The sequence below is a fragment of the Pteropus alecto genome, unplaced genomic scaffold, assembly GCF_000325575.1.
Source record: "Pteropus alecto unplaced genomic scaffold, ASM32557v1 scaffold111, whole genome shotgun sequence".
Classification (NCBI taxonomy): domain Eukaryota; kingdom Metazoa; phylum Chordata; class Mammalia; order Chiroptera; family Pteropodidae; genus Pteropus; species Pteropus alecto.
This window is the reverse complement of record NW_006431915.1, coordinates 5,214,518-5,230,239: the sequence shown is the minus strand read 5'-3', so window position 1 is coordinate 5,230,239 and position 15,722 is coordinate 5,214,518. Positions and strand designations below refer to the sequence as shown.

Below are 15,722 nucleotides of genomic sequence, written 5' to 3'. Positions count from 1 at the left end.
CAGATTACAAGGAGATGTGAATGACCTTTTATCCTCCTCATTTTTTTTATTTGCAGGTCCCATCATTTTGTAGTGATGCTGATGACATTGATTGCAGACTAGAAGACCTAACCAAAAAATATTGCCTTGAGTATAATTATGACTATGAAAATGGCTTCGCGATTGGTAATTAATTTATTTAGTGTCAGGAGTTTGCAAGATTGATGTGCAAAATAAGAAAATAATTCCAGAAGACGGGGGCAAACTAGAAAAATGAATTTGATTAATTTATTCATCAAGTTATTTTTTGATGACTGAATAATTTGATACTGTGCTTAAAGATCTTTATGGATATATTACATTTGGGGATTCAAATAAATTCTTTCGAACTATTAGCCAAAACTCTTCAGGAAGATAAAAACTAAGAAAACGAAGGCACTTTCAAATATTGATATGCTGCCTTAGAAGAGAATAGTAATAAAGTTCTAACAGCATTTTTCATATGGTATTCAGTTTAAATTGCAGTTAAGCCATTAATTTAAAATAGTTACACATGTAAAATGAAGCTGATATAAAAAAAGAATGGAGCAAGCCCTGAAGGGAAATAGGAATTGATTAAAATTCTGCACCTACCCCCCTATTCACTTCTAAAGCTAGGATATTAAGTTGAGCATAGAATGGTTTAAATGCCCATATAACTCCATAGAAACTTTTCTTTCTACTTTTAATGTAATTAATCCATTGGTAATCTAAATTTAGTATGAAGTGCATAGAATTACAGCATAAGATTATAGATGAAACCCCGTATATGGTGCATTATGGGCAATTTAAGCAATGGTCAAGGACAGTTTGACTGGTGGCTTAATGTTAGAAACTAAATGCTGATGATGGTGCAGCTGTAGAATCATTTATTTCAATGCCCCAAATGTCCAGGACCAGGTGGCTGGGGTGCAGCTAATAGGCTGGATTACTCTTACGATGACTTCTTGGATGCTGTGCAAGAAACACCCACGGGTGCCGGCAAAGCCAGATCTTCACGGATTAAAAGAAGTGCCCCATTAACTGACCATAAAATTAAGTTAGTTTTTAACATCACAGGTAAGAACAAACTATTTGAAAAACGTAATATTATGTGAAATTCTTGGTTGGAAACCTATTTTTCAAATTTTCCATTTGTTCTCATTACCGGGACATGACCCTGGAACTGAAGAGAGCGCAATCAAATTTAAGTCTTGTCATTTTTTGCAATTTAATATCACATATTTATTTTTTGGTTCTCACATCAGCAGGCATTTTGTTTTGTTCTCATCTTGGCATGATGAACTAAGGCATGCGTCTAAAAAGCAAGAATTTAATAGGAATGTGTTATAATATTCCTGCATCCACAAAAAGGAGATGCAGATCCAGCATCTGAGAGAAAGATTAAAACAAAGTCTATTGTCATTGATATTATCTGTGTACTAGTTGCTTAGTCAGTAGTGGTTGAGTTTATTTTTCCTGGAAGGTTTTTAATGTATCATTTCTTTTTGGTAAAAACTAACTACAAATTGCCTCTTGAAACACTCTGTGTTACGTTTTATATTATTTTGTTTTTATCTCAGGTAGCGTGCCATTACCTGATGAAAGAAACGATACCCTCGAAATGGAAAATCAGCAACGACTCATTAAGACGTTGGAGACTATCACAAATCAGCTGAAAAGGACCCTCAAGGAAGATCCCTTGTATACCTTTCAGCTCGCATCTGAAATTCTTGTACCCGACAGCAATTCTTTAGAAACGGAAAAGGCTTTCCTCTTCTGCAGACCAGGCTCAGTGCTCAGAGGGCGTATGTGTGGTAAGACTTCTCCCTGCAATCAAAAATATGTGGTACATATTGGGTTAAATGAGATGGGTAGAGCCGTTTCACAACTATAACAGATATTGAAGCGAAACATACATTTTGCTATTGTTGCGTGGTTGTTATTATTACTATTTTGTCTCAAAAGTCTAAATAACCACTATTGATCAGGACAAGAGAACTATTTTAAGTGAGGGACTCACATCTTAATTTAATTTATGGATTTGTAGACTTCACGGCTTTCAACGGCAGCTCTAACAAAAACTCATTTTGACCACTTCTGGAGGCTGGCTCAGCACATCTTGTGCTTAATCCTTTGACCACTCTATGATGTACCATTATGATCAAGTCCATTTTACAGATGAGAAAACTGAAGCCAGGGAGGCTAAGAACTTACCCAGTAAGCCCAACCCCATTAAGACCGTGAATGCTGTCACTAAGATTCCCACTCGGGCAACCAACACCAAGTTCCCATAGCACAGAACTAATCGTTTTAACGGGTGCAGGTCAGTGGTGCTTTGACAATATTGTTCAACCATCACCTCTCTCAGAGTTCCCAAATATTTTCATCACCCCCAGAGGAGACCCCGTACCCATTAAGCAGTCACTCCCCATTCTCTCCCCACCGCTTAACTTTAACCCTTATTCTAGATTGTCACAATCTGGATCAATTCCAGCCTGTTTCCAATTAAAAAGTCATTATTTATAGATAGTAGAATCTCCACTAACCACAGTCTGTACGCTCAGCTGCACCAAATTACACGAGTCTTGTGTTCACCTCCCCGTAGGCGTGGGGTCTTGCGTCCTGGTTGGAAAACCTCCTTCGACAGTTCTTAGTGCTGCTATTCTGAGAGCCCTGCTGGGTTTTTTCATGGCGTGATCAATTCAGCCCAACAAGCACTTAAAATTGTCATTCTGAGCCTGCTCTCATTTCCTCCCCACCCTGTGAGTAAAACCCAGGAAGCACCTTGGCCCATTTTCCACAGTTTCAGTGTGGTCTTCAGATGACCTGTGTCAGCATCACCTGAAGTACTTGTTGAAATAAATGCATCTTGACTCAGGCCCCCATCCTAGAATTAATGCATCTGGCACTTTGGGAACGGGGCCTTGGAATCTGCATTTTAGTACGTTCCTAGGTATTCTTACACATTTTCACACCTCAGAATCACCAAGGTACTCATTTCAAGTGCACTCTCTATAAAAATATGACCCTTGCTAGCAGCCTCTCGGTGAGATTTAACATTCCATTTTGGTCTCAGAAATTCTGAATCACTCCATGCCTGGCAAAGAGTAAGCCAAATCTCCAAGGAAGAAAGGTCCTAAAATTGGCCTTTTCCTTGGGGCTTTGGCTCCGAGGATGCCTGGACTTGCCTTCAGTGGGCAGTAATTCCTGTAAGCAGAGACAAGGATCTGCTTAACTCACCTGTTACATACTTACCACCATCTTTGCTTGTTTTTGTTTCTAGAAATGATGCTGTAGTAGATAAGCAGTCAGTTTTATAAAGGGAACCATTCAGAGGAACAGCTAGGAACCCACTTTTAAAACCTCAAAGTCTCAAAGCAACCTAAACATTCATTGTTGTAGTCTTTTCTTCCAGTGGCCTTCTCTTTGTTACCGTGTGTTTCCCAGGATCCTTTAATTTATTGTCATTTTAACCCATACTTTAAAGCCTCCATTATATAAACCCTAAGCTTGGTCAACAAGAATTTGCATTTTCTAAAAATAGCCTCCTGTTGGTTTCTAGGGATATATTTTTGGAAGGTTTATCTTGTAAGTAAACTTCTAGCAGAAATTTTTACCTATAAACCTGGAAGCAGGCTTTATTACTTTCATGCCTTATGAGAAAAGAACCCATGTGTGTTTCATTCCTGTTGTTCACTATATTTGGTGTTTCCGGTTTGTTTTTTCTTCAGTCAATTGCCCATTGGGAACCCACTATTCTCTGGAGCGTTCTATCTGCGAAAGCTGCTTGATGGGCTCCTATCAAGATGAAGAAGGGCAGCTTGAGTGCAAACTCTGTCCAGCTGGGACTCACACTGAATATCTCCATTCGAGAAGCATCTCAGAATGTAAAGGTAGAGACTTCATGCACGTTTTGAACAGAAGCCTGAATTTTTGTCTCCAGTTAGGAAATCAAAATGGCAAATAGGATGAAATAAGAGCATTACCGAAAGCAATTGCATTATATTTTTTCTTTCAATTATAAAATATTACTCGAATGTTTGCTACACTTTAAAGAGGTCCATTTTATCTTTCCTTTTGGAACACTCTGTTGCTCTAAGTTAGCCTCCATTGTCAATAATTCCAGTCTATATTCATCAGTTAGCCTGGACTTTTTCATTGAAACTCACTTTAGTAGAAAAGACTTTTATAACACTTAGCAATCATTAGGTTGCTTTTTATTAGAATAATATTTGATTTCATGGGATCAACTCTGTTTACTTGGAAATTAATAACAACAGATATATATGCATCTATTCTTGCTAACAAAATAGTCAATATTTTCAAAATATTTTACTATTATTCTCAATGAACGTTCCTGATGGAAAGTTTTCTTTCCTAATTGAAGTTACAGTAAGGCACTAAAAGAAGGAATTTCAAAATCATGCCTCCTTGCTGTTGTTGCCAATGCAAGTGTCATGGCAAATATAAACTCGAGAGCAGCACTGAGTGATTGGCAGTGCACTAAAAATGTTAGCAATGCTGACAAAGCATCATTTGGAGGTCAAGGGCAAAGGGAAAGGACAGCACACTTGAAGTCAGAGGATCTGGTCCTAGTCTTCCTCTACTACAAAACCATTGCAATGACTTTTAGAAAGTTGCTCAGTTAACCTCTCTAGGCCTGGTGCAAAGACTGTTTTTACTTTCTCTTCCACCAGCCATCAAATGAAATGGTGTTTGTAGATAGGAAGAGGTAAGAGGACCAGTTCTTATTTAGAGCTACAAAGGTGCCAGCTTAGTTATGAGGCTCTAGCCCAATTTGGGGTTTTGTTTCATCACCCAAGAGAACAGAATACAAGGTGAGAACTTGTGCAAGGACAAGCTCCCCCATGCACAGCTTGTTCTTATGATAGCGACTTTCTGAGCTGCAGATGTCTAACTTCACTCAAAAAATACTTATTTATACTTTTCGTGTGTCAAACACTGTGCTGGATAGTGAAAGAAGTAACTGGAAACGAGTCTAAAACTTACTAGTATACAGAAGCATTGGGAAGTCTAAAATACAATGTGTATGCTTGGAGTTCTTTGTGTCCCTCATTCTGTCCTAAAATGAAAATGCAGAAAACGCTATCCTATACAGTGCTCATTTTATACAACTTAATGTCATTGTTATTAACCATATTATTTTTTCTTTTTAGCTCAGTGTAAACAAGGCACCTACTCATCAAATGGGCTTGAGATTTGCGAATCATGTCCGCTGGGCAGTTATCAGCCAGAATTTCGTGCCAGGAGCTGCCTCCCATGTCCAGGAAACACTTCAACTGTGAAAAGAGGAGCCATGGACATTTCTGCTTGTGGAGGTTATCTGAGCCTTAGACATTGATATTTCTTCAAACCTACTAGGTTCTATACGTGAAGGAGTGGAATATTTTCAGCAAAACCATGTGTCTGCTGTGTGTAAAGAATATAAATAACTGTCTCTTCATAGAGTGTTTCCTTTTATCCAGCCAGCCAATACTTAAGTATAAACACCCGCAATATAAACACTGTGCTAATGCAATTAAGAACACAAAGAAGTACAGGATTTGTTACTAGGCTCAAGAGCAATAAACATGTGGCTTCATGAGGTGGTAGAGTACATCTCAACTAGGAACTTTGTTTCCTCGTTTTTAAAATGAGGTCCTGCCTTGAAACTCTAAAAGTACATTCTATGAATTATGAGATTTCATTCTCTACAATTGAAGATGTTCATGAGTGCTTATCCACTCTGCCTGCACATTATAATCAACTGCACATTTATATCAGTATTTTAAAAATACTGAAGCCCAATCTCCAGCCCCAGACATTCTGATTTAAATTGTCTGGTTTTCTTTTTAAGTTTCCTCAGGTGATTCTACAGTAACAGGAAAAGTTGAATAGATTAATTTTGGTTCTCAGACGTCAGTACGTAGGACTTGTTAAAACACAGTTTTTAATTCAGGTCTGATTTGGGGCCTGAGAATTTGCATTTCTAATGAGTTTTGAAGTAAAGCTGATTCTACTTGGTCCAGGGACAACATGTTGAGAACCACTGGTTTACATAAAAAGATGAGTTCCAACTTTCAAATCATTCTAATGTCCCTACTAAGTACAGGTTTCCAGCAGTGTAAAAACTGGAAGACAAAAAGAAAAATAAAAGATGAAAATTTAGAATGATAATGAAACTAGGAATGAAATCAGGGTCAGCCTATTATCAGAAATTCCCAAAAAATCTGCAACCACTTTGCAAAATCAGTGGACCTGGATTAAAAAAAGTTGTTGGCCTCCCTCTGCTCTATCACTGGGAACAGAACAAGCATGCATGACTGAAAGATGACTTTTAAAAAATTTTTGTATCCTCCTCTTTCTCCATGCCCTTATTTAAAAATCTAAGGTCTGTGGCAATCGCAGAATCAAAAAGCTGTTCCCTTGTTGAGTGAGTGACGTTTCTAAGAAGCCAGTCTGCTGGTTCCCCATTTCTCTCAAGCTACACATACACACGCACGAACACACACATGCATACACATGCATGCACACATTCACACGCACACACATGCATACCTCTCCCACCCTCATTGCATGCCAGTCATATATACATATGCAATTAATTAGAGACAGATTCCTAGGAAACAAATGCTTAATACCTTTGAGTGTAGTAGTGGGCAGGGTGGTGTCCAGCATTGTATCCTGGGAGATGTAGTCCTCATTAGTTAAGTGCTACAGGGAACACATACAATGAATTATAGGTTTTTATGTACTCCATCTGTTAAAATTATCTCAGTCTAGTAGTATCATGGTAGACAAAGTCTTTTAGACCTGAGGAATTGGGTGTGTAGTATTCATCGACCCAGTGTTTCACTGAAGAGTTGAGAATTTAACGAGAACCTAATTGAAACTCAAACCACGTCTGTTGTGTAATACCAGCTTTGGGTTTTTTGTGGGGTTTTTTTTGCGGGGCGGCGGGGAAGTTTAATTAGAAGTCAAACAAGGCTTCACATAATAGTTGAAATAGATCTATTACAGACTCTTATTTTGTCAGCATACAAACTAATTTTGGGAGAAAATCTGCAGTAAAAAATTCTTTCTCCTTCTCTCCAACCACAAAAGCAGCTAGGATTTTTACAGTGAAATGAGTTCATATTTGACAAGTTTTCTCCTTTAGCTTTCCAAATAAGCACTGGGGTTTGTCTAATACCAAATTATTGCAATTAAGCAATTATAATTCCCAGAAAGTCTCCAAACTTCTGGTAACTGCCATATTTTCTATTATTCCTAGCACGAGTTTAACCACATTCTGCTTGTCATGAGTGAGAACTGGAAATGACAGAAGTCAGCACTCTTCCCCGCTGTGCTGCATAAACACCATTTTACCTTAAATTCATATGAGTTCTAAAACGGTCCCTTGTGTATTTTAAAAACTCTTGCTTTTCAATTCCCTTTCCCTCTTTCTCTCTCTTCTTTTTCTTTCTTTCCTTGCTTTCCTTTTCTCTGATTTCTTACTGTATTGATTTATTTTTAGGGGCATGTTGTACAGTTTACCTTATTCTAAGATTTTTTTTACATTCTTTAGCATGTTTCACTTAAAATATCATTAATCAATATAGCGATTATATTTAAGTAATAATATTTAAGTAATAACTATGTTAAAGTAATATTATGTGCTTTATACATTTCATCTTTGATTACTTCTTAGACTTAAATATTCTTGGGTCTGTGGTTACAAACTCAAAAGTCTGAAGTTTTTTCATTTTTTTTAATGATTTTTATCAGAATAACTCCCACATATGATTTTTTGATGATGGTGTTGTTTACATATGATCCCATAGGAGAAGTAGAGATTGTTTTGGAACAGGATGACAGCATATCTTACCCTGACCCTCTGGGATAAAGTTAAAAGGAGAGTCAGTGACCTCTGACCTTGTTTTAGGAAACCCATTTAAAAGGCAAAATCTACTTGGCTCCAGGGCTGTACACATTGTCCTTAACACTATCAGAGAACAGACATGTGGGATTACATTTTTCCCTGGTTATTTGAGTGCTCTAGTCCTCTATTTTTAATTCTGTTTCAATATCACTTTTGACATGCTTAGATCTTTCCTCCCCCCTCCTCTTTCTCTCTCTCACATTAAAGAAGTTAGACAGATTTTATTCCATTTTCTTGACTCAGAAACCAGTTTCTTTGGCCAAGATTCAAAATGAAACTTTCTCCCTTCTTTTCTTATGACATTAGTCCATTAGGAGTTGCATATGTATATGTGTGTGTGTGTGTGTGTGCGTGCGCGCGCACGTGCGCATGTGCACGTGTGTAATACTATATTATATACTAGATAGTGCCATTATTATATATATGTGTATCTTTTTACATGCATGTTATATGTATGTGTATATACATATATATATTTACTGAATATATAAATAATATATTAAATGCTGATTGTCCACTTCTAAAAAGTATATTTCTAATGACAACGGTCTGCCCTTGGAATATAATTTAAACTAATTTTCACATGAAAATTTATTTTATATTTTCTATCCCAAAAAAGCAAAATATAGACAACATAGCATGCTAGTAATTTTGAGATGCCAAGTGGCTTATTGACTTTTAATCTTAAGGTTTTATTATTATTATTATATCTCAGTATATTTTTTGACAGTATGTCAGTGTTTAGGGCATAGACTTTTTTTTGTGGGTAAGTTTGCACTGAAAAAAATTATATGTAAAAAACAGATTAATTCATTATAACATCTTGGATTTTATTGACAGAATTTATGTTTTTAGCTTATCCACACTCATAGATATTCTCTCAAACAGCAATTTTTATACCTGGACCAATGGAAGATTTATGCTTTCAATTAACTAATTAGCTGTTTAGAAGGTAGCTTTTTCAAATAGGCAATCATTTTTGGAAACTTGAGATTCGGAAAACCCATTTTAAAATGAGCAAGTTTATAATATTTTTATGCAAAGCCCTTCCTAGAGCTCTAGAGATTTAGTAACAAGTGTAGATTAATTTATTCTTGGGGAAAAGATAGAGTTTAACACTTTTCATGACTCTAACAAATATATTCATGAAATATTTTCTAAATAGCCACGAGAAATATTTTTCTAAATAGACATTAATACTATATTTTCTGCCATCTCTTGATTTGACTCCTTTTTGTCAGTTAGATATGTAAAAGCGCTCTTATGAAAAACATTTGACTGGTTGTTTCTCCTTAAAAACATTGATCTAAATGTCTTGAGGTTACCACAAACACTTTACTGTTTATTTAATGTTTATCGTCACACCAGTAAAAAAGAGATGCCATTACCTGGAGTATCCTGCTCCCTTTAACTTCAAGTGCATCTCTAAATTTTTCAACCACTTTCTAATTATTTCTGTTGTACTAATTTTTATTATCAAGAATCTAAAACCTAAATGATAAGTACCTTGATATCCTAAATAGCTACCTCCTCATGTGCTATCTTCTATACTTAAATTTATGTAGACAAGTCTTAATAGTTTTAGTACTTTGCTGTTTATAAGGGTTTAAGGGCTCACACAGATGATACTAGTTTATGCAAGGAAAGAACACACTCCACCTAAATTCATGTTTGAGTCAAAGTCTAAAACCCCAACCCAATAATTAGTCGTGGGTAGTCTATCCATTGTCCCTTTGCCACATGTAACGGAAACGTATTGAAGAAAATCCGGACTCATGTTATGTTTGAGGCTATTTTCTTATTTGGTTAATATTCCACCGATTATTAGCAGGAGAACTTCAGATTTGATTAAATAACAATATTCAAATCTTTATTCAGTGTTGCTTACAAGAAGGATGTCTAACAAAATGACATTAAAATGTTTAAAAATAAAAGGAAAGATCTCCCCCCCACACACACATACACACATAAATAATAGACAACTATATAGGAGTAATAAAAATCACCAATAAACATTGTTTAAAAGCAACTTCATTTATCATCAAAATGCAAATTAAAATAAGTGCAATTCCATTTTCACCTTCAAAAATTTTAATAATCATTACCATTGCTGACAAACATGTAGTAAGAAGAGCATTCCACATACTGCTGACAGAACTATAAATTGAAACTTTTTTTTAGTGATTTGACATTATATATTGATGTCTTTAAATTTTTCATATCTTTAACTATTCAACTATTCAAATTTAACTTTTATCCCCAGGAAATAATTGAAACTATATACAAAATTTATGTCTAACTTTTGTGTCAGCATCATTTACAATAGCAACCAAATAGAATCAACCTAACTATCCAATAGTAAAGGAAATGTTAGATCAATTATGGTATGTCAGTGGAATGTAATATTTCTCATTTATTCAAAACCATGTTATTTAATCATTTGGGGAGTGATTTGGTAAATGCTTATAATGTTAAGTAGAAAAATCAGAATACAATATTATATGACCAATTCTAATTTTTATCGAGTTAATGTGTGTTCTTAAAGACAGAAAGGAAAAACACACAAAACATTTATCTGGGTGATAAAATGATCTGGGTATTAAATATACGCAGGAGCATATATTAGCAATTTAGTGGCTCTTTTACAACCAAAGTTAAACAAATTTCTTTTAAATGTAGGGTGTGTTGTTTCAATGCACAAATAGTTTGTTTTTACCTTTGCAGTACCTTGTCCAGTAGGAGAATTCTCTCGTTCTGGGTTAATGCCCTGTCATCCATGTCCTCGAGACTACTACCAACCCAATTTGGGGAAGTCCTTCTGTTTATCTTGTCCCTTTTACGGAACTACAACCTTCTCTGGTGCCAGATCCATCACAGATTGCTCCAGTAAGATGATTTACTTCATTTCTACATAATCCTTTATTAGAGATTTGTGCTTATCTCTGTGGTCACAATATTCAGCTTCAGCTCTGAATTAATATTTTCAGTGGATTTGGGTTTCTGGATTTGTTAAATTGTCCTTTTGATGTCTTTTTGATGACAGTGTCTCAAATTTGGGAATGTTGAACTCGATAACTTCCGATTGTTTTCTAAGAGTGTAGAGTTTAATGATATAGCCCATCCATTTCTGTTGTCTTAATTTTTAGTGTCACTAAAACAAAATGTATGTGGTTTTGCCTACTCTGAGAACCAGAATCTTGACCGTAGGATTTAAATAGAGTCTACATATTGGCAATATCTACCACACACTAAAATGTTTCTCTAATGTCTTCCTATTAATTTTATTAGGTTTTGGTTCAACTTTCTCAGCAGCAGAGGAAAGTATGGTGCCCCTTACTTCTCCTGGAAATATTGAAACAAAGTATGAAGTCAGTCAGGCAAGTCTATTTTCTACATATAAAATTTTCTCTAGTGAAATGTTTGGAAAACAGTTTGTCATTACATGTCACACAGAGGAAACCTACCAGAGTTGAAACTTTAAGTAATCAAGACTCATGAATATTATCAATGAATAATTGTACATATATGTGACTTCTAATAAGAACTTTCCAAAAATTCAGAATTAGGAGTTCTAAGTACCAAATATGGGATTTTTCCCCCCAGCAATGTCTGTCATAGAGAATGTGTAGATGTGAGGATTTACTAGTAATTAACTTACCACAGGCATAACCCATCATTTGAGTAAGGGCATTTGGATTAGCCAAAGGCTTTTTCTTTTTAGCAGGAAGAGTTACTCAATTTCCATAAAAATTATTTTTAAATGTTTTGCCAGCAAAAAATAATCATTTATTGGGGTTAGGTGTGGGTTTAAGAAAACTAAGCATAACTCCAGAACATAACTAAATTGCTTTCTATCTTTTTAAATATTAGTTAAGATCGATTATTTTGATAGATTCAGCCATTACTCTAAATTCACCCTGCCTAGTGTCATGATAAATCTCTTGGCTTTAAGTATTTTTAAGGAGGATAATGTTTTATTTCTTATTTCAATTTCCTATAGCCTTGTCCAAACATACTGACTTGTAAGGGACTTCATAAGTCATATTTAAAACTAAGCCTACAGGACATAGAAATTTGTAAGAACTTCTAGAGCTGTGACTATCAACCCTGGAGATGTATTAGAATATGCTGGTCAATTTTTGAAAATAATGGTGCACAGATCCCATTCCCAGAGATTCTGATTTAGCTGGTCTGGGTTGGCATGCCATCCTTAGTATACTTTTAAAACACCTCAAATGGATGCTTACGTGCAGCCCATGTTTAGAAACACTGCTTGAGTTTACCAGAACATCACTTAATAATATATATCACCTATGCCCATATATGATAGGTACCAGCGTTATGCAGGTGCAGTCTAGTTAGCTTGAGTAAACTCGCCTGGAAACAGGAACAAGCTATCCAATGTTGCCAACCTTCTAACTCCCTAGTCAGGATTGCTTTGAAATGAATAGAGGGTTTTGTCTCTGACAGATTTCTTTTCTGCCACTGGCAGGTTTTCCATGAATGCTTCTTAAACCCCTGCCACAATAGTGGAACCTGCCAACAGCTTGGGCGTGGTTATGTTTGTCTCTGTCCACCTGGATATACAGGTAACATAGAAAAATGCAAATTTTAATATATTTTTCATATGAAATTATTGTGACTTACAGTATCAAACTTAAGAACATTAAAAATAAACCCTGTAAGATACATTAGGCCATATCAATGCACAAAAATTTGGTTGAATGAGATAAACCAATAGGTGGAAAAAGATATACAAATTACAGTTTTCTTTACACATTTTAGAGGAAGAATAAAGAATTATGCTTTCAGTGGAAAGGTCACATCATAACTCACATTTTAAACTGGAATACAGTTCCAGAGGCCATGTCCAAGGTTTCATTCTAACAAATTAAATGCATGACACTCAACACAGAGCAGATTGTCCAATATAAACATTTTTAAACAAACTCCACTTTTCTTCATTTGCTTCACACTAGTGTAAGTTCTTGTGAATAGCAGTGATTTGTTGCTTTGTTTTTATATTTCTGGAAGCTGTGCTTAGAAAAATAACCACTTTAGACTTGATTATGTAGGAATTATGTAAGAATTACGTTTGGTCTGCATTTTAGTTCAGTCCAGAAACATAATTTTTGAGAGGAAATGAACTATATCTTGAAATTGCAATTTATTTAAAATAATTTTATTTTCTTCCAGAAATTAAGTTTTTTCATTTTCCAAATTTTGTGCAAGCAACATGAAGTTTTTTAATGGAAAAAAAAATATTTAAAGAAAAGAATTTACCACAAAAAAAAAAAAAACAAAAGGAAAGTCAGAAAATAAAATATAGCTTGGGGCTTTCAAGAATATTGGCATTCCCCTTACAGCTTGTTCATGCATGGGCATGCATGTTTCAACTTTTATAAAAATTTTTGTCATGACATTCTAGAAGAATTAGTGGATCTTGTCCAGGAATTTTATAGATGAATGGTGATTGAGAAAAAAGATAATGTAAGACAGTGGTTCCGAAGTATTGATGTGCATCAAAATCATCTGGAGGGCTTATTGAAACAGAGATTGTCATACCAGTATCCCAGAATTTCTGATCCAGTAGGTCTGAGGAAGGTCTGAGAATATGCATTTTTATCAAGTTCCCAGGTGATGCTGATGCTATTGGTTCAGGGGCCACACTGTTAGACCCCGTAGCATAGAGGAGAAACATGGTTTCTGGCAGAGCAAACCCATAGATAACCTTAGATGCAGATGCAGTCCCACTCTGGGACACCTGGCATGTGAGTTGAGATCTGGTATGATTTAACCCCACCCCTACCACTCGGCCAAGTGACCTTGGTAGCAAGTGTATTTGATTTTGTAGTTCATACTTTGGAATTAACCTAATCCCTGGCTCTATTTCATACTTCCAGGTTTCCAGGTTTCCCCCAACCCACCCACCCTACTTCTAACTGGGAATCTTTGCTATCTTTTATGTATCCTTATGAGGATCTCTTAAATCTGTTTCGAAAGAGGCAGTACCATTATTATATACTTAACTAGATGGTAGTACTTAAGAAAGATTGGGTTTTTTCTTCACCACCACCATTTGCTATAAATTCTGGTTATTGGGATAATTACCTTTAAATGGTCATGATTCTGTTTCTCTTAATCTCTCTCTCTCTTTGATTGTTCTTCAGTGTTTGGTTTGCATTTTAGGCTTAAAGTGTGGCATAGACATCAATGAATGCAGCTCACTGCCATGCCTCAACAATGGAATTTGTAAAGACCGAGTTGGGGAATTCATTTGTGAATGCCCATCTGGTTACACAGGTAAGGGGAAAGTGTCTTGTTTTTACAGTATAAACCTTGGAATTGTTAAAATTTCATTGCCGAAAATCAAAACCACAATGAGATATCACCTCACACCTGTTAGGATGGCTGTTATTAAAAGATAGATAACAGTTTTGGCGAGGACCTGGGGAAAAGTGAACCCTTGTGCACTGTTGATGGGAATGCAAATTGGTACAGCCACTATGGAAAACGGTATGGAGATTCCTCAAAAAATTAAAAATAGAACTACTATATAATCCAATAATTCCATTTCTAGTATCTATCCAAGGGAAATGAAATCATTATGTCAAAGAGTTATCTGCAGTATGGATAAATATATATATATATATATTTATATTTATATAATTGAATATTATTCAGCCATAACAAAGAAGGAAATCCTGCCATTTATAATTACAAGGATAAAACTCGTAGGCATTATGCTAAGTGAGATAAGTCAAAAAGAGAAAATTATATATTGTTTGATCTAACATATGTGTGGAATCTAAAAAAGCCAGATTCATAGAAACAGCATAGAATGGTCGTTGCCAGGGGCTGGTGGGTGGAGGTGTTAGAGATTTGTTGTTTAAGGGAACAGACCTGCAACTATTAGATAAATAAGTCATGTTAAAGACTTAAGGAAGAAACTCAGAAAGAGACGAACAAACAATATGATAAAAATGTTTAAACAAAATTATATTTATTTTCTTAACTAAAAAATGCTTAGGTCTTCATGGTTGTCATTTTCCAGTGCATGCTGAAAATGTCAAATTTGTGGTTAGAAGATGTTTGCAGTCGGCTGAATGAAAGAAAATATGTTATTTCGATGTGTTTGTCAAAAAGCAGAATTTTCTCAAATATGTTGCCCGTGATTTCCAGTTGTTCTGCACATATACCTGAACAACTTGCTTGAAAACTATTAGTCTTAAATTTCTTTGAGGTTTTCTCCAGCTCAAATATTCTATGATTCTTTGCAGGTCAACTGTGTGAAGAAAATATAAATGAGTGTAGCTCCAGTCCTTGTTTAAATCAAGGAACTTGTGTTGATGGCTTGGCTGGCTATCGCTGCACGTGTGTGAAAGGATACATAGGTAAGATGTTTCCATTCTTCCTATATTGTCTTAAAAGTCTTGTAAAGCACCACAAATTATTGCATTTACTAACATTGTATATGTTGATGCTAATTTTCTGGTTTTATAAATGTGCTGTGACTATATAAGAGAAAGTCCTTATTTTTGAGGAAATTCTCACTGAAATATTTAGAGATAAAAGGGCATCACATCTGCAATTTGCTCTCAGATGGTTCAGAAAAAAATAATATCTTCGTGTGTGTTGTGTATTTGTAAAGAAACAGGGAGACAGAGACAGAGAAAGAAAGAAGACAGTTTACATGCTAAGACAAACATTCAAGAAGGAAATAGAAATAAATCTAGCAAGATCACATAGCAAATGGATGCTCAATATTGTGGTTAAATATATATTTATATATGTATGTATG

At 35.4% G+C, this 15,722-nt stretch overlaps 1 protein-coding gene across 1 annotated transcript in view; it reads left to right on the top strand.

The window, feature by feature from the left end:
- SVEP1 (sushi, von Willebrand factor type A, EGF and pentraxin domain containing 1) overlaps positions 1-15,722 on the top strand; it is a gene marked incomplete at its 5' end in the record, with an annotated part of 145,705 nt that overhangs the window by 66,812 nt on the left and 63,171 nt on the right. The window contains 10 exons of the mRNA XM_025041263.1: positions 57-165; positions 913-1,077; positions 1,581-1,814; positions 3,732-3,893; positions 5,178-5,339; positions 10,646-10,807; positions 11,210-11,298; positions 12,414-12,510; positions 14,111-14,224; positions 15,202-15,315. Of these exons, the coding sequence (XP_024897031.1) occupies positions 57-165; positions 913-1,077; positions 1,581-1,814; positions 3,732-3,893; positions 5,178-5,339; positions 10,646-10,807; positions 11,210-11,298; positions 12,414-12,510; positions 14,111-14,224; positions 15,202-15,315 (1,408 nt within the window). The remainder of the gene's footprint in view (positions 1-56; positions 166-912; positions 1,078-1,580; positions 1,815-3,731; positions 3,894-5,177; positions 5,340-10,645; positions 10,808-11,209; positions 11,299-12,413; positions 12,511-14,110; positions 14,225-15,201; positions 15,316-15,722) is intronic.